Raw genomic sequence first — 18,672 nt, 5'->3', positions numbered from 1 at the left:
GCCAGATTCTGGAAACAAATGAATATTGTGCTTACAAGATCTGTAGTGTCACAGACCAGAAGCTGGTTGTGGAACTGAGAGAAGGAACAACGGATTTTTTTTTTTTTTTTTTTTTTTTTGTCATAGCAGACTAGGATGTTAGCTAGGATAGAGTGAGGGCTGAAGCTATGGGGAAGACCAGAGTGTAATTTACACCTCATGGTGGCCAGTCTTGTAGAGCTGTTGTTGTGGGCAGTCTCACAGGTCACACCACTTTACTTAAATACAGCTCTGCATTTCTGATAAGGGGATGGAAATAGAGTTGAAACTCCTGCAATTCAGGCTGGACCCAGCCTGAGTTCAAAGGCTCAGGGACTCCAGAAACTCAGGTGCCTTGTGCCTGATTGGGCCATCTTGCAAACCTGATACAAGGCTGCGGTGGGAGGTGTTCTATGCTTCCATATGCAAGGCTGTCCCTCTTTGTCTGCCAGTTCATCTATAACACAGGGGTATTCTTAGAGATGTGGGTGATGTTACTGTGTCTCCCAACCTAGGCTACAGACTGCTGATCACAGAGCTGTAGGAACCCCTGAGCCAGTAATTTGCGGCACTTATTCAATACTGGGTGGGGGGGTCGAGTTTCATCGTGGCATTACCTCTGATTCAACTTAATTCCAGAGGGGTCAGGCAAGCCAAACCGTGCCCTGGCCTGCTGACAAACCTTGTCATGGACCAATTTCAACTACAGAGATCCCTTGCTGTGTCACTTCAAACACAGGTGACTTGACTCCTGGGACTAAATGCCTCCTCTCTCTCATGTCTCTCCTTGACCCTTGCCTTAATGGTCACCAAGTAGGATTTCTGTCCATCCTCACTTAGGCCAGCCTCCTTGGGCTTCTGGGAGACCTTCTCCATCACCCAAAAGTCCACCAGTGTCCACCCGAGGGGTCTGCAGTCCCTGAGCTTGAGCTCAGGTTTCAGCTGCACACTCAGTGTGGTCCCTTGTAACATTCCGCATGAGGCAGGGATGATGACACTTTCTGCATCTCTCAGTAATAGTTGGAACGGGAATCAAGACTTCTTTCCTGGGGGACAATCTTGGGCAAGTGTCACTTCCTCTGCATCATCCTGTCCCCCAGAGCACTCAGGTATGATTCAGAAGGGGATTCTGACTATGGGTACCTAGAGAACAACCCCAGAACTGCACTAGGAGAGGGCACCCTGACTTTACAGACTACAAGCTCTAGGGGGGACAAAGGCATGAACTGACTGCACATGTGGGAAGAACATGGAGCCACCATTTTTGAAGTTGTTTGAATGAAATGAGGTGAACAGTATCTGTCACTACCATGTCTATGCTTTCAAGCTACTCTGCCATTCCCAAAGCTCCAGTCCAGCGGTGTACAACCTAAACGCTGGGGCTGAGGGGGCTCAGCAGACAGGGCTCCTAAAGCACTGCTGTGGGTTTTCCCTCTGATCTCCAGAGCCACGAAGATAACAGCTGCTTCTGCTGAACTGAGCCAGTGAGCTTTAGGGACTTGCTGTCACTGTGGCCTAACTAACCCCAAGTCCACCGCCCAGCCTCACTGCAGCGCTGACAGCACTGTTCAAGTCAAGGTTTACTGTCCAGAGGCCGCTCACTACATATGTGTCCTCTGTGGGTGCTTTCAGACTGCAGAGTTGGTGTTGAGTAATTGTACCAGGAGCCAAACAGCCTTTGAGAAGAAAAGCACTTATCTGGTTCTTCACAGAGCTTTGCTGACCTTTGACCAAGTCTATCTTGACAGATACAATTGAAATACAAGATAAAATGAAAAAAATGAAGCCATCAAATATAGTTTTATACTAGTTACATGACCCTGGGATAGTTAATATTGGTACACTCTTTTAGTTGCCTTGTGTGAAAACTGGGCCCAAAGACATATCCACCTAATAAGGATGCTATGAGAAGTAGATGATTTATTAATCGTTTACTGAGATAGGATTTGACATGGTAATTTAGGCTGATCTGGAACTAGTGACATATCTCAGGCTTACCTCAAACTTGTGGCTTTCTCCTGCCTCAGCCTCCTGAGTACCTGGGCTGTAGGAGTGAGTCACCATACCAGGTTGAGACTTAAAGAAATTCTTATGCATGAAATACTAAGGATCAGAAGCTCAGGAGGCAATGTGGAGAAGCAGCAGCACGAGGCGAGATGCAAACTGGTGGATCAATTACTGAGGAAGAGCCTTGAACACTGTAGCCTTCACTAGGTGCTTGCACTGTCTTTTCTTTTTGGTTTTTTTGAGACAGGGTATCTCGGTAGCTGTGGAGACAGACTGTCCTGGAACTCAAGCAGTGGACCAGGCTGTCCTTGAACTCACAGAGATCCGCCTGTTTCTGCCACCCGAGTGCTTGGACTGCAGGTGTGAGCCACCGACGCCCATCTACATGCTTGCACTTTTTTATTCCAATTGTACAATAATAAACTTTATTCCAATACAAACAGAAGACTAGAAGACAATGACAAAAACAGCGACAGTGTTCTGTCTTTAAGAAGTGAAAACAAAATAGGGCTAGTAGTGGTTTCTTTTTCCCATTTTCAGTGATATGTTAATTTTATAACCAGGAAAAAAACAGCTGGTGATTAACTCAGATTTTTCTGTTGATGTTTTGGGCATCTTATAAAACATCCTTTGTTGACATCCTACAAATGATACCATCCAATAATGTCCCGATACTCTCTTCTTGTGATGACAGTTTATATATCTGTAAAAGTGAATGACAATCTATGAGTGCTGGCAAGTCCATACACGGTTATTACATATACATTACCACGTGGCATTACCATTTTATTATGGCATTAATGGTTTCATTCACAATGTTTAAAGTGTTCAAAGCAGGTGGTTATTTGCCACACATGTCAAATATCCTTTTTAAGTGTAAGTATTAATATAAAAAAACAAATTTCTTGAACACACAAATCCCATTTGTATCAGTTTTGAGTACACATGTAGATATCAACTCACACAGTCACTGAATGTTGAAAGAGATCCCTTTTCTTACAGTTCTGTGACTCTATTCCAAATTACATTCCACAAACTTGTAGGTCCCAGTTCTTTTCTTTTATGAAGTATCTGCAAAATTATTTTAATATTTCTAAACCTCTCTTGATTTTACTTGTAAGGGTGTTTGGCCTCTATATATGTGTACTATGTGTGTGCAGTTCCAACGAAGGCCAGGAGCAGGCATCGGATTCCCTGGAACTGGAATTACAGATGGTTATGAACGGACTTGGAATCAGACCCAGGTCCTCTGGAATAACTGCTGACTCTTAACTGCTATGTCAACTCTCCAGGCCCATACTATTACTTAAAAGTTCAAAGGATATTGGGAATATGAGAGGAGGCAGATATGAGTAAAAGCAGTAATAGGATTTGTGAAAAGGTAATGAAACCATTATCTTGTATGCTAACTAAAGTTAATGGAATAGTTCAAAATTTTTAACAGTGATGAACAAAAAGCATCAGTATAATTCAACTACTGAACTCTTAAAAAACGTGTATTACAAACCTTTTTGACTTCTGAGAGCTTTGTTATTTCTGGAAGACATTCCAAAGGAACCTGTTGGCCTTCCACTTGAGATACTAGGTGTTCTTGGTTTATTTGTTTCTCTCCCTCTTCAGTGTAAACAATGAGAACTGAAGTGGCACTTTCCGAGATACCAAATTTCTTCAAAGCCTCTGAAATCTATGATTAAAAAAAAAAAAAAAGGCAAATGAGTCAGTGTCTTCTGTCTGGAATACTTCTGACCTGCTCGTCAGCCTCCCTGTTTCTCAGAGCATACTTTCCCCTTCTACAATCCCTTTCCAGCAACTGCTATCACACTTGTCTCTTCTGTCCCTAGAACTTCGTCTTGATCAGGAATGGTGTCTTCAATTATTTCCAATGGTTCTATTAATGGGGGATTCTGTTGCCATGCTGACTGCATTTTATAAACTTTGCAACCAAGTGTGATTTAATTCTTGCCATATGGTTCCAAATCTTCCCTTTGATATTAGTACCTGGCTGTTACTAATAGCAGCAGTAATACTGGGACCTCATCAGCTGAGGTCAGGCATCTTTTTCCATGTCACACACAGAATGTCATCACCTCAACAACTCCCATTTAATAAGCACTCCTGGGATGGGGAGATGGCTCAGTGGGTAAAGCAGTTGTCAAGCCAGTGTGAGGATCTTGGTTCAAATCCCTAGCCCATGAAAAGTCAGGTACAACAGCAATGGTCTATAACCCCAGTGCTGGTACAGCAAGATAGGAGGTGGAGACAGAAGAATCCAAGAAGCTTGAAGCCCAGGTGTACCCAGTGGTGAAAAACAAAGAGACTTTGTCTGGAAAAGGTAGAAGGCAAGGACCATCTGAGGTTGTCCTTTAGACCTTCACAATCATGTTGTAATACTCAGGCCCCCACACTCCCACACATGAATCTGTGTACCACAACCACATATACACACACATACAACACACACATACACACACACACACACACACACACACACACACACACACACACACACATTCAAGCACACACCCAAACCTGGGAGGTGGGGGGGGGGGTTTGCATTCCTATGAAGGTTTCAAACCATGAATTTTTCTATGCCCTGGGTGTGTGAGTGAGCAGGCATCAACTGCTCTACCAGGTCACAGAAAGTTCCAGGTACTGACTATAAAAAAAAGACACACAGCCCATCTCTAGGAGTTTACAGGGAGACTGACACAAAATGTATCTATACCTCATGTTTTATAGTGTGGGTTTCTTCCAGTTTCTTAAGCAAAATTGCTCAGGGGTCTACTTAACATAATATGGGCATTGCAGATAATACCATCCTCAAGTATTTTAACCTTTGACCAGGAAACTGACTCCACAGCTACTTGCAGTACTAAATGGCTGTCTAGACCTCTCTATGAAACTATTTTGGCTTAGTACTAACAGCTGGCTTGGAGGAACCCGGCCCCCACTGCTACACAGGGGGGAGGGCACATTCTACAATGACAAGACCAACAGAAATAAAGTCAGTCACCACATTACATTGTTATTTGGGGAGAGGTTGAAGATAATTTCAGTAGACAGAGTCCTTGTCTTCATTTTTCCCAGTTTGTGGAGATGAACAGCTTTGTTTGCTGCCACAAGTATCTGAAATGGATCGATGATCTACCAGAGAGAAAACAGAGATTAGCACATGGAGAATCAGGAGCTTCCTGAACCAGGTGCCCTCCTGATGTAACTCTAGTCCAGCTGTTTATCTGTTCTCCATTCATTCCTATGGGCGGTATTTTAAACTATGGCCTCAACGGCTGCTGCAACATCAAACATTATAGGAACTTAAACTGTAAGATTCTTGCAGGATGTGCCGGGCGTTGATGGCACACACCTTTAATCCCAGCACTCGGGAGGCAGAGGCAGGCAGATCTCTGTGACTTTGAGGCCAGCCTGGTCTCGAGAATTCTTGCAGGATAATACAGAACAGGCCACATCCTAAACTACAACAGTGTTGTTTTCTTTAATCCCCACATACTCAATGAAGTCAGTGTTGGGTGGTGGTTGTGTTCCATCCCAGCCCAATTGCTTAGCACATGAGGAATCAGGCAAGTTGCTGTCTAAGCTATCAGGGGAGACAATGCAAGCCCTCCCCTTGCTGGACTGTTGAAGATTATGTTAGGATATGCACAATGCACACAAAAGGAGGACACAGCCTACAAAGATGGCCGTGACTTCCTCAGTAAGTGGGAGCCTCATGCCTTAATGTGTACTATTAACCACTTTGCCATTTGTGGTGGTTTGAATGAGAATGGCTCCCATAGGCTCATATACTTGAACGTTTGGTTCTCGGTTGGTGGGTTGTTTAGGAAGGACAAGGAGGTGTGCTAGCTAGTTTTATGTCTAGTTGGCACATGCTAGGTCAGTGGAGAGGAGGAAACTTCAAATGAGAAAATGATTCAATAAGATCAGGCTATAGGGAGACATCTGGATTAGTGACTGGTGTGAGAGGACCCAGCCCAATGTGGGTGGTTCCACCCCTGGGCAGTTGGTCCTGGGTTCTATAAGAAAGCAGGCTGAGCAAGCCATGGGGGCAAATGATGAAGCAGCACCCCTCCAAGGTGTCTGTGCAAGCTTCTGCCTCCAGGTTCCAGCCCTGTTTGAGTTTCTGTCCTGACTTCCTTTCATAATGAACAGTGACATGGAAGTGTAAGCTGAATAAACCCTTTCCTCCCCGAGTTGCTTTGGTCATGGTGTTTCAGGACAGCAATTGTAACCCTAAGGAGGTGGTACCAGGATAGAGGAGTTATGCTGTCACAGATCTGAACATGTTGTTTTGGGGAGACTTATGGAAAGATTTTGTAACTTCGGGCTAGAGAATCCACTGGGTATTGGGACCTCAGAGCACCGTTCAGTAGGAGTTTGGAAGAATGTTGAGAACAGTACAGATGATGGAGGCCTGGCTTGTGCAGTTTCAGAGGGAAGCAAACACTCTGTGTTCAGGTCTTTTGTATGAAAAATCTGTAGTATGTGGTAAACTGGGGCTGAAGAGTCAGCCATGATTAATGAGAAACCAGCACTATTGAAAGAAAGCTTTGAGTTACTGGGACAATTGATGGTGGTTAGCTGGAACTGAGAAACTAGCAATGATTAAGAAGAGACCAGTATCACTGAGGTGAAATCTTCTAGGAGGTGTTTCCTGAGAGCACACAGACTGTGTTCCAGATGTAGTCAAGGTAGTACCTTGTGCTGGCAGCCAAATGTGGTAGTGTAAGAGTCACTCTAGTGGTAACGGTTTTGAAGGCATGGCGGGGTCACAGAGAGCAGCCGGGGCTCGGTACTGTGAGAGGCCAGGAGAGGCCACTGCTGAGGGTGTGGGCCAGCTGCAGCACCCCAGCGTTTTGGAGATGCAGGACCATGTATGACCACTGAGGACAGCAGCAGTGGTGGAGTGGAGCCTGTCGGAGCCTAGAAGACAAGCTGTGTGTGCTGCAGAGGGGCAGAGCTGGAAAAGTGACCCAAGCCCTTTGTGGGAGCCCAGAAGACTGTGAGTGGCTCCCAGATATTGGACATTGTGTTGTTTACACACCTGGCATGGCTTGGCTTTGATTTGTGGTTCTTCTCTCTTGAAGTAAGAAATTACCTATTTTATTATTTTACAGGAGCCCACAGTTGAGAAAGTTTCCCTTTTCCATGTCCTTTATATGGGCTTCCAAGCAGAGGGGGTGACCCAGATTAAAGGTGGATCTTCCTGCTTCAAAGATCCCCATGAGAAGTCTATCTTCTAACTCCAAATGATCCAATTAAACAAAAATTCCCTCAAAGGTTTGCCCAGCCATTTTTGGGTTTTAGTTCACTCTAGATGTAGTCAGTTGACAACCATGAGTAGCCATCACAGGAGGCATGGCCTTGTGGGAGAGGTGTGTCACTAGGGTGAGCTATAAGGTTTCACTGGTGTCATTGGGTTTGAAGTGTTACTGAGGATGGACTTTTGAAACCTCAAAGCCCACACTAGGTCAGCTGCATTCTCTGTATCGATCTTGTGAACAAGATGTAACCCCTTCCTTTCTGCCCCAGGGCCACTCCTGCCTTTCTCCTGCCACACTTCCTGCTATGAGGCTCACAGACTAACCCTTTGAAACTGCAAGCAAGCCCCCAGTTAGATGCTTCCTTTTATAAGCTACGTTAGTGATGGCGTCTCTTCACAGCAACACAAGCCACGATTACTCTTCTGCAGGCTCACACTTCACATATGAGAAGCACAAAACTCAAGCAGCTGCCAAAATACACATGGCCCAACTCTATTTGGTGTTTTAAATTGAAAACACCAGGTGTGTCATGAACAAACACTTCTCACCTGACTATAAGAGAATTTTAGGATAAAAATAGCATATTCTTAAATGCCTGGCATGGTTAATTCCTTCTCCTATTTTGTACTTACCACATTGGGGTTTATCAACGAGCAATTGATAGATCCATTCATAGCTTTTTTTTTCAAGTCTCCTGCATTTTTTACATCTTTAAATAACAGAAGGGTCACTCTGCATTCAGGAAACAGGTCCAACTGCTGTGATAACTGCATTTCATAGACAAGGACGACACTCCTGGACAAAAGCAAAACACCAACAGGTGTTTACATGTAAAAGATTGTACTCATCTTCCCGACCCTATTTCTCCCGTCTCTCTCATCTGATAGTCTCGCTGTCCTAGGCTTGCTCTGTACTTCCGGCCTTCTGCCCCTATTCCCCATGTCCTGGAATTGCACATGAAAAATACATTCAGCTGTAACCAATTTAACAAAACCCTTACATTCTACTATCCTATTTCTGTTCTAGTTTCATTGATATTGCTGTGATAAAACATTCTGACCAGAAGCAACTTAGGGGAGGAAAGGATTTATTTGGCTTACCCTTTGAGGAACTCAAAGGCAGAAACCACAGAGGAACACTGCTTGCTGACTCAGTCACTGGCTTCTGCTTAATTAGCCTTTTATTACAGTCCAGGACCATCTGCCCAGGGAATGGTGTTGCCCTCAGTGGGCTAGGACCTTCTACATCACAATAATCAAGAGTCAAGCCAGTCCATCACAGATAGGTCAATAGACCAATACAAACTTCATAATTTCTCAATTGAGACTCCCTTCTCAGGTGACTCTGAAGGCTATTATCAAGCTGATGGTTAGCCCTAACAAATTAATTTCATAAACTACAGAATGGTTAAAGCAGGGAAGTCCAAAGCCAAAGATGCTTTGGCATCTGCATAAGTTGTGTTCCTTACTCAGCCATACTGTTTCTAGTTCTCCCATTCCTGAGGAAAAGCCAAGGAAGTGCACGGTGCCCTGTTTGGCAAGATGAGCAGCTTCTGGGCATGGTCAAGAGGCTACTGCCTCAAAGACACCTAGGTGCAGGATGCCAGGAAATGATGGATCTCAGATTACCTACAGCATTAGTAAGGCCTTAATTTACCAAAATCCTTCCTAAATTCCTGATCTACTTCATTTATACTTTAACAAAACCTGGCCATAAATATTAAGGAATAATTTATAATACTCAAGTAGCACAATATACCCACAGCTATATTTTCCAACATGGAATTGACAGAAAGCATACAATTGTGAAATAATTCTCAGCAGGTGTGGTGACTCACCACCTACTATCTCAGCTGAAGTATAGGTATGCTCAGTGTGTGGGCTCACCTCCTGTGAATGATATCCTAGGTGTGACAGACTGCTATAATTACAAAAAATGATTTGAAAACCATTTCAGCCATCACTCTTTTTAGTGGGAGATTGACGTTAGGGCTTTACGAAGGCTAAGCACACTCTCTACTACTGAGCTCCAGCACTGAAGTCTTCCTGATTCATTGGTGGGCCAATCTGCTAAGCTCTATTCATCCTTTCCATCTGTAGGATCCATTTCTCAAGGAATTAATTGGAACCTTGAGAATGAGAAAATAAGATGTCCTTTTATCACCTTGAAAGGTTGAGAACAAAGGTCCAGCCATTAAAAGCCATCGTGATGGCAGGGAAAATGGCTTAGTGATCAAGCACTTGCCAAGCATATACAAGGCCAAGTTCAATTTTCAACACAACAGCCCCCGACTTCAAACAAAACAAAATCAGTGCTGTAGTGTTGATCTGCCAAAGCAGTAATAACATTAAGCAAAACCACAGGAAAAACAAACAAAATGTGGCTACTGTGTCACTTTAATCTTTGTTATTCTCATTTTCTGTGCCAGGCTGTCCTGGAACACCCAACCCTACTGCTTCTGACACTAGCAGTTGGGTCACAAGCTTGTTCGCTCATGCTCAGCCTATGGTCAGCCTAACTGTGAAGGTTTTGTAAAAGCTCCTCATGGGGCTGGAAAGATGGCTGAGCAGTTATGAGCACTTGCTGTTCGTGCAGAGCACTTGAGTTTGCTTCTGAGCATGGATATCAGGTGGCTTGCAACTACTTGTTACTCCAGCTCCCAGGGCACCCCCAAACATGCACATACATATGTAGACACACATATATACACAAATTGGAAATAAAAATATGACAGTGCTCATCTACAATCCAGCCTTTACAGTCTAGAAAATACCTGAAAAGAAAAATGTGTTTTTTGCCCTTTTCTTGAATATTTGTAGTTAAACAAAGTAATCCAAGCCCAAATTGTCTCCCTGCCAGCCTAGCCATTTCGATAGAGGCTTCTGTTCCCATCATTGAAAAAGGAAATATTTATCTTAAAACATAGACTGCTTCCAAATACATGAGACTAAATTTATATAAAGGAGAAACGTGTAATTCTGGCCTTGATTCCTGGAACACTAGTTCAGAGGCAGTTAGTAATAAGACTATGTGGTGACAACTATATAAGTTAATGATGTTGGAATTTGTAGAGCAGTAATTAAATGAAGGATCCCTGAAGTCATTTTGTGTAATGGTTGGGACAGAAAACTTGGGCTCAGGCTGAAATCAAACTATGATGTCTGTTCAGCTAGTTGGGTAACTCTCTTTACTGGTTGGTATTCGATTTGGACAAGGAGTGACCAGATAAATGGGGAAAACCCCTTGGGATGGAGTTTTGATCAGGTATACAAGATACTCAAAAAGGCTTGAGAGAGATTAGTGAGATGACTGTTTGAGACATACCCTTCAAACAGATAATTATCATGCCTAAGAATAGCAGTGAACATGTTCATTTTATCTTTAAAAGTGTAAAATATCATTCACAGTAAAAAAAACAGTCCTGTTGACAGTCTTCCTTGTTCAACATAACCTCTGTGAAATCAATGGACAGAACACCAAAGAACTGACAGACTGGCAGACATACCAACACCTGGAACTGTAGTTACCAGTACACTCATGCCTACTTTTATCTTTGTACAAATTATTAAGCATTCTGAAGACCTACTCCTAAAGCTAAGATGTCAAGCACATGTAAACACAGCTGAACCCTGTGCCCATGAAGCTCCTCCAGAGCCAGGCAGCATGGCTGAAATAGGGCCTTTTCATCTTCTTCAGAGTTCAAGAGGTAGCCTTATCCTGGCTTTACACATGTTAAACTATCAAAAGATTTACTGACTTTTCTAGAATAGGTTCTCTCCTGGGAACCTGATTATCTTATCATCCTACTAAGGATGACTGACAAGGCTGACTGCATATGGAATACTCATTTTCCCTCCCAGGTAAACCATGGCATTCTTTATATTACTTTGGCATTCATTTCTAATACATTACCATAGTCTACATGGGGCAGACTGCCTTTGACAGTTGGGGTTTTGTTTTAGTTTTCTCAGTTGATGTGTGTGAAGTGCCAATTTAATCAATACTGGTTTAGTCTGTATAAACATTATTTCAAGAATTACCATGATTATCATTAAAATTCAACTATCTTCACTCATGTGTATCAACTGTTGTCTTAACTATGGTGAGCATCAACCAGGCATGTTGGCACATGCCTTTAATTCCAGCACTCAGGAGGCAGAGGCAGGTGGGTTTGAGGGCAGCCTGGTCTACAGTGAGTTCCAGGACAGGCAGAGCTATACAGTAAGACCCTGTCTGAAAAACAAAACTATAGTGAGCATCTAGAATAAAACCCAAAATATAAATACTGCTGCCATTTAAAAACCTGAAATACTGGCTGGAGAGATGGCTCAGTCAGCAAAGGCTAGGCCCACAACCAAAACACCAAAGCCTGTAGTGAGAGACCTTACTATGTACCTGTGGCACTGACCACACCCATTTGCGCATGGTCACAGGTGCCTACATGAGCGTGTAGGACTATATCTGGGGTTGCAGATCAGGAGAGCTCGCTCTCGCTACACGCCCAGTCACAGGGAACAGCCTGGGAGGGGATCCTTGGAGCAGGAACCTGTGGCAGCCATCGGCCTCCTGGGTGTAAGTGTAATCTCTCCAAATAAACTTCATTTAACCTGTACTGAGTCTAGTGAATCTTGTTTCCCACACGATAAAAGCCAGAAATGAGAGTTCTATATTACACTGAAAGGTACACTTGCCTGAAGCAGCTTAATGGTACTGAAGACAGTATAGCTAGTTAATTGTAGTTGAGATTTTCTAATACTTGCATAACGGAAACCACCTCTAAAAGCTGCCCTGTCACTTTCTGAAAAGCAAACAACTGCTATATATTTAATGCAAAACAGAATTTTGGACTCTTTATTATATGTGCAGATTAACTTGGGCACCTGAATCCTAATACTGTGTTCCCTAGTTACTTTGGGGACAGTCTTGGAATGTCTTCCTCAACATCCTAGTTTGTTCCAGTTCTGACTCCTTCCCTGCAAACAAAATGGCACTGACTCTTTCTCCTGAGTATATTCTTCGTTTATGCCCATCCTATTCTATCCTATTCAATGTGTATAAAGTTACAATTTCATCTGGAAAAATAAAGTCATCCTCAACGACACAGCCCCAGTTCCATGCTAGCATGGGTTTCATGAGATCCTACCTCAGAAAACAAAAGAACAAACACAGGGCTAGACAGTGTTCGATGCTCTTGCAGAGGGCCAGGATTTGAATCCCAGCACTCACACGGTGGTTCACAACCATCTGTAGCTCCAGTCCCTGGGGACCCAATGCCCTCTTCTGACCTCTGTTGGAACCAGACACACATGTGGTGCACATACACAGGCAAAACATCCATGCACACAAAAAATATTATAAAGTAAAAAACACACAAAATTTAAACATATACAAGGTTATCTGGAACTTTCTAGAATTATATCTGAGGGTTTCTGTTACAGGAAAAGAACACTTTTGAAAATAATGTCCTGACACAGTCTTTTTTCATCTTAGCATCTAACTGAGAAAGGATATGGTACATTTTGATCAGTATGCTGTCATGTAAAAAAACATTAACAGAAAAAAATGTAGGAAACAACAAAATACAGACATCTTGAGTACTGAGATTATTAGGTGATTTTTATTTTATTTTATTTTATTTTGGTTTTTTGAGACAGGGTTTCTTTGTGGCTTTGGAGGCTGTCCTGGAACTAGCTCTTGTAGACCAGGCTGGTCTCGAACTCACAGAGATCTGCCGGCCTCTGCCTCCCAAGTACTGGGACTAAAGGCGTGCGCCAGTGATTTTTATTGTACTCTCAAAATATCTTGTTCTACATGTTCTGAACTTTTACAGTCATCAAACAAAATGTAAGTACTTATAACTGGGAAGAAAATGATGTTCCCTGTTTTTTAAAGTATTTGTTTGAAAAAATATTTTTACACAAGTGTTTGCCTGCATGTATGTCTATCTGTGTACTACATTATTGCTTGGTACCTGTGGCAGCCAGAAGAAAGTATTGACTTCAATGCTACTGGAGTTACACATTTTTGTGAAAGGCAACGTGGACACTGGGAATCAAACTCCTGGTCTGATTTTTAGCAGTAAGGGAAATGAACTCTTAGCCTCAGAATAGTTATTGTTTAGTGTGAGTCATTTAGGCCAGAAACTTTGGAATCATCACTTAATATCGATCTGGTTTTGATGCCTGTAAAATTCATGTTGAAATCTAGTTCCCAAATGCGAGAGATTAAAAAGTGGGGCCAGGTGGGGACTTCAGAAGGTGTTTAGGACTCTGTACTCAAAAAAATCATTAATACACATTATAAAGTTTATCTCCAAAGCAATTAGGACTTTGCACTCAAAAAATCTTTAATCCAGTAATAAGATTATCAAAATAATGGTTTATGTCTTCAGAGTGATTCTGTTAAGGAATCCAAGTTTTCCTACCCTTCTAACCAACTCCCTGACAGGAAGGCAGGCAGCTCTCTAAGTTCCAGGCCAGTGTGGTCTCGAGTAACTTCCAGGGCAGCCAAGACTGCACAGAGAAACCCTGTCTGGAAAAACCAATCACTTCACCCCATAAGGTGTTGTGATGTTAGCAACAGAAGGTGGTCTAAGGCAAATGCCTCTCACTATTACACCACGTCCAGTGCCCAAGTCCTAATTTCTACCTCCAAATCTTAATTCTGACTCACCTCTCATCAACATCATCCCAAGAGCGTTCCTCATCGAGCCCTGCAGACCAGTAATGCAACTGTAACCTATCCGATGGTCACAGGGTCCTCAGGAGGAAGTCAGAGCTGAAGCTGAAGCCCTAACTTGAAGTCACCTGTCCCGCAGGTAGCATCTGGACCCTGCCTGACTCCTCTCGCGCCCCGAGGGCTGCCCTCAGCTTCCAGCGCTCAGGCTTCCCAAGGCGGCGTCCCTGTCCTCGGGCTTTCTGCCTCGGTCCCTGGGGCCCAGGCCGCTGGCCCGGGCAGGGTAGGGGCTGCCCTCCGACGCGCCCCCCTCCAAGCGCCGGGCATCGCAGTGGCTGTGCCGCCCCCGCGCGGCTCCTCATGTGTCAGCCTCGGGCACCGCCTGCAGGGGGCGCCCCGGAGCGCGCAGCCGAGCCATCTTCCGGCCCGAGCCGTCCTTCCGAGGCTGCCTCGCTCTCCACCCGCGGCCTGGGAGGACTCGCGACAAACACTGGCGACGGGAGACGCCCGCATCGCCCACAAAACTGTGACGGCGCATTGAGAGCCGTCGTTTGCAGCGAGCGTTACTCACCAGTCTCCTGTCCGTCTCAGAAGATCGTCCCCTCGGAAACAAGCCTCACCACTTCCGGAAGTGTCCCCGTCTCAGAAGATCGTCCCCTCGGAAACAAGCCTCACCACTTCCGGAAGTGTCCCCCATCATTCCGACCCACCCTTGTTTCCGGGTCCTGGTGGGCGGGCCCAGTCTAAGTCTGAACTTTCCCGCTCTCCTCTTGCCGCTTGCAGCTGCCCGTGGACTCTGTGGAGAGTTGGTTCTATTCTGTCCCTGTGTCGGGAGTGCAAAGAACCCACAGGTCGGGACTAGAAGCTGAGGTACGGTGTTGAGGGTCGCTTTGTTCTTAGCCTGTGTTTAACCTCCTCAGGTTCTTCCTGGGAAAAGAAAACTATTCACCAGGACGAGAGTCGCAGTTTTTCAGAGCTTTGGAGACTCAGTTTACTGAGTGTGCCGTCGGGAGGAAGCGGGGGTGCAGTGTGGTGGAGGCTTATATTGAAGGAGCTCCTCCCCTGCTTGGAGGTCTAGTGACAAAGGGGACCCTCACGGCTGTGGCAGAGGCAAGAGGCAAATGTTTTGAGCACACAGGAGGCTAGGGAAGTTTCTCTGAAAGGATGCTGGGATGAAGTTCCCATAAGCAGTTGTGCAAAACCAGGGCGCTACTCTTGGGGCAGGATGGCCACCAAGGTGAAACCAGATTTTGTTTGTGCTTCCTGCCAGAAACACAATAAATAGAGAAAGGGATTGAATCTTAAAACTACGGTATATCCGGAGAGCCAGCAGTCCAAGAAGAAAGCAGATTAATTATCTTAGAAGCATGTATTCCATCTCATTTCCAGCCAGAGAGAAGGCGATAGGGCCGGCGGGAAAGACAGACAATTATCCTGGAACTCCATTTTGCCTCCCTGGTCAGGTAGTTAGCTACATTTCCGAGAGGTGATACCTGTTTTTGTTTCATTATGTTTTGCACTCTTTCCTCATCTGCGGAGGTTTGCACTCAGGCACTTCTTGAAACTCGGAGTCTACTGATCTTAACCTTATAGTCCTTCATAGGTGGCTGGGCTGGGAAGTTAAAACAAATGAGAGTGTGTCCATGCTAAGCCAATAATATATGTATTTTAGTTCCTTTCTACAGTATGGAGTACAAGTGTGTCTTCTAATTCAGAATATGAAAGTGTCTCATCTGTCCACAGTCATTCTTCATTACTAGTAGTAGCTCTGAGATCTGTGTCTTATGAAAGACATGCACCTGGTTGTCAGAATGGCTTCTTACTTGCAAGAGAATTCTTTAGCATGTAAAGATGTATGTACGTAAAATAAATACAAATTAAAGCTATTTTTCAATTCCATATCATCCCAGTCAAAAGGATTATCACCAAGAAACAAATACAAGTGTCACTGATGAGATAGTAGTGTGGTGCAGTTACTACAGAAATAAGATTTTGAAAACATAATTAACACTCTCATTATTTGCATATGATATAATCCCATATGTAGAAAATTCTGAGGTGTTCAAGTACAAATAAACTAAAAGGCCCTTTTCTGTCTTCATAATACTTCTATAAATCTAAAATTTTTAAAAATAAAAGTCTTTTTTGAGAAGTAAAAAAAAAAAGATGTATGTACCTCAGAGCACTCCCTGTGTAGCAGGAGCAGCTGTGACTTGCAGTGGGAATTTCTGAAGCATTCCTTTGTCTGAAACAAACACAATAATAAACGTTTGAACCAGAGTGGGAAAACAGTCTCATTCTCTGTAACTTCTTGGATTTACTTTTGGAAAGCCTGTCACAAGTGACTCCATTCTTACTGTTGCTTTTGTGTCCGGGTCCCGTGAGGACACTGTCCTCCAATTGTAACCCTTCTTATCCAAGTGCTGGGGTTGCAAAGAAGCAACACCACACCCAGTGTGACCTGATTCTGAGTCTGACACCTTTCCACATGTCTGAAGAATGTTCTCTGAAGATACTGTTGATTGACCTCAGTGGTTTGATCTTATCTCTCTTCCCCAGGTTGTCCCAGTTGGGTTGATCTGATTCTATGTTGAGTGTGGGAACAACTGAACTATGTGAAGGAATCAATGCCAATAAAACCTTTATGTCCAGTTTAGGCAAGGAGGAGGTATAGAAGGAATGGCTCTTAGGCCTATCTGGAGTCTATTTTTTACATTTTGTTTTCTTGTGGGTGATAGTCTAGCATCTCCAAAAACACCAATGAGGTTCCCCATTACAGGTTGTGCCTCTGCAGAATGTCTGCAGACAATAGCCATATAATTCTTTAACTACTTAAAAATAAACTTTGGACGAATAAGGGAGAACAGTGTTAATGATCACACATAGGTGTAGTAAGTGGATTATGTGTCCAGAAGCAAGGTATGTTTTTTGGCAAGGTGAAGACATTCAGAACAGCATTTTAAATAGCAGGGCTGCCAAAATGGCAACATGGTGGTTTTGTTTGTTTTTAATTCTGATTGGTGTTGGTTAAAATAATAATAGAAACACCAAAAGAATTATATTGGCCATGATGAATTTTGTATAAAAGTGAACACATGTTGATCATTCTATATGAATTAATTGTCTTTAACTGTAAACAAGTTCAGACATAAACCTCTACACACAGATACATGAGGTATTAAATACTTACTTATAAATACTTATAAATAATTACTTATAAAAGTGGTTATTTTTTAAAAGTGGTTGTTTACAGATGTTAACATAAACAAATTGGACTTAATGACCATTGACTCAAGACTGGGTTTCCTAAGTAGTTAAATTCTGACAAACTTAACAAAAAGGATAAGTAATTGCCTTAATTATTCTTTAAGGCATTTTTGCAAATGCTGAGAGCAATTAATGTCTTACAAGAGCTCCCTGTTTTAAGCAGAGCGAGCACTGGCTTTTAGGTTGTGTGGATGTACTTAATCTTGACCTAAGGAATCCCTAGAGCAGCCCAGGACCCAGCACCGAAGGCCTTGTGCATCTCACTTTGACCCTTTGCCACTCATTCAGCTTCCTGGTTTTGCCCTCCTATTTTTTCCTTTCTTTTTCACTTTGAAAAACACGGTCATTTTATCCTATTTTACCATATAAAACCCTTCATTATCTAAAATATTCCCTTTCATTGGGCATGGTGGCACATGCCTTTAATCTCAGCACTGGGTAGGAGAGGCAGGTGGACCTCTGTGAATTTGAGGCCACCCTGGTCTACTCAGTGTGTTACAGAACAGCTATGTAGCTATGTAGAGAGGCACCGTCTTAAAAACAAATAACACAAATAAATGAAATATTCCCTTTCTCTTTTTTCCTGGCAAAGTATTCTCATACTTTCTTTTGAAAATTCTCATGATTGTGTGGAGAAGGGAGCCAGTTGAGCCACTCTTCCCTATATGGAGAGGTGGGATTGCTGCTGGCTGGTTCAAAAAGATTCTTGGATGTGAGCATGGCTCAGAGCTCCAGTAACTGCTCTGCTCGGGACTGTCAGTTGGAAAATGGATGTGCTGGGTCTGAAAGGGGCTCACGAGACATAACAGTTGTGTCCTCCACATGATGGACAAGGAGTGGGGATGTCAGTGTGGAATACAGATCCATCTCACTAGGAGTAGGTAGGGCTGAAGCAGGATTGAGCCCTCTGTGAAGGCCCTACTGAGCCAGGAGGTATGAGCACATAGCAAGTGGCCAATACATTTCCTCATGTCGTGGTAACCCCAAACCATAAAATTATTTTTATTGCTACTTCATAACCGTGATTTTGCTACTGTTATAAATAACAATGTAAATACCTGATATTTCCCATGGTGTTAGGAGTCCCCTGTGAAAGGGTCATTCAATCATACCCCTGGGGGCCCTACTCACAGGTTGAGAACCACTGTCTTTAGCAGGTGCATTCAGGCAATCAGGCTGGGAATCGGGGACAAACACTAAGACCTGAAGGAAACAGGAAGCAGATGGCATGCTTCACAAGGATGGGGCCAAATGTGCCATGCCAGAGCTTCCTCATCTGTGGTATTCCATGGGGTCACAAGGAAAATGATGGGTACCCCTTCCACTGTCACATTCCACTCCTTGGCCTTTGGTTTACAATTATTCTGGAGCCACCAATGAGTTGCCTTCCAATGTCTGCTGCCCAGATTGAGGGCAGATAGCAATG

At 43.6% G+C, this 18,672-nt stretch overlaps 1 protein-coding gene and 1 long non-coding RNA gene across 4 annotated transcripts; one reads left to right on the top strand and one right to left on the bottom strand.

Moving 5' to 3' along the window:
- Window positions 1-1,934: 1,934 nt before the first annotated feature.
- On the bottom strand, window positions 1,935-15,165 carry Tprkb (TP53RK binding protein). 3 transcript variants are annotated; one of them, XM_035448963.1, is made up of 6 exons: window positions 14,650-15,165; window positions 14,551-14,594; window positions 7,937-8,099; window positions 5,047-5,169; window positions 3,533-3,709; window positions 3,007-3,096 (listed from the first exon to the last, which is right to left on the bottom strand). In XM_035448963.1, exons 1-6 carry the CDS (start codon window positions 14,677-14,679, stop codon window positions 3,022-3,024), a joined length of 612 nt encoding a protein of 203 aa, XP_035304854.1. In that variant the 5' UTR covers window positions 14,680-15,165; the 3' UTR covers window positions 3,007-3,021. The 3 variants fall into 3 exon arrangements, with proteins under 3 accessions (XP_035304855.1, XP_027284608.1, XP_035304854.1); XM_035448964.1 differs by lacking the exon at window positions 3,007-3,096 and adding an exon at window positions 1,935-2,728 and having other exon boundaries at window positions 14,551-14,678; XM_027428807.2 differs by lacking the exons at window positions 3,007-3,096; window positions 14,551-14,594; window positions 14,650-15,165 and adding exons at window positions 1,935-2,728; window positions 13,977-14,340.
- LOC118239287 lies at window positions 14,714-15,878 on the top strand. Its single transcript, XR_004771157.1, has 2 exons — window positions 14,714-14,849; window positions 15,665-15,878. It is a non-coding gene; the product is annotated as an uncharacterized LOC118239287 (long non-coding RNA).
- The last annotated feature ends 2,794 nt before the right edge of the window (window positions 15,879-18,672 follow it).

The sequence above is a fragment of the Cricetulus griseus genome, chromosome 8 (genome assembly GCF_003668045.3).
Source record: "Cricetulus griseus strain 17A/GY chromosome 8, alternate assembly CriGri-PICRH-1.0, whole genome shotgun sequence".
NCBI classification, from domain to species: Eukaryota; Metazoa; Chordata; class Mammalia; order Rodentia; family Cricetidae; genus Cricetulus; species Cricetulus griseus.
This window is presented reverse-complemented; position numbering and strand designations above follow the sequence as displayed.

Bases quoted from the DNA above. Each gene is read 5' to 3' on its own strand.
- Tprkb (XM_035448963.1), bottom strand. From the start codon at position 14,679: ATGATGGGGGACACTTCCGGAAGTGGTGAG. The intron at 14,595-14,649 runs GCTTGTTTCCGA...GGAAGTGGTGAG, and splicing joins ACACTTCCGGAAGTGGTGAG to GCTTGTTTCCGAGGGGACGA. The intron at 3,097-3,532 runs GTTTGTAATACA...ATAATTTTGCAG, and splicing joins AGCTCTCAGAAGTCAAAAAG to ATACTTCATAAAAGAAAAGA.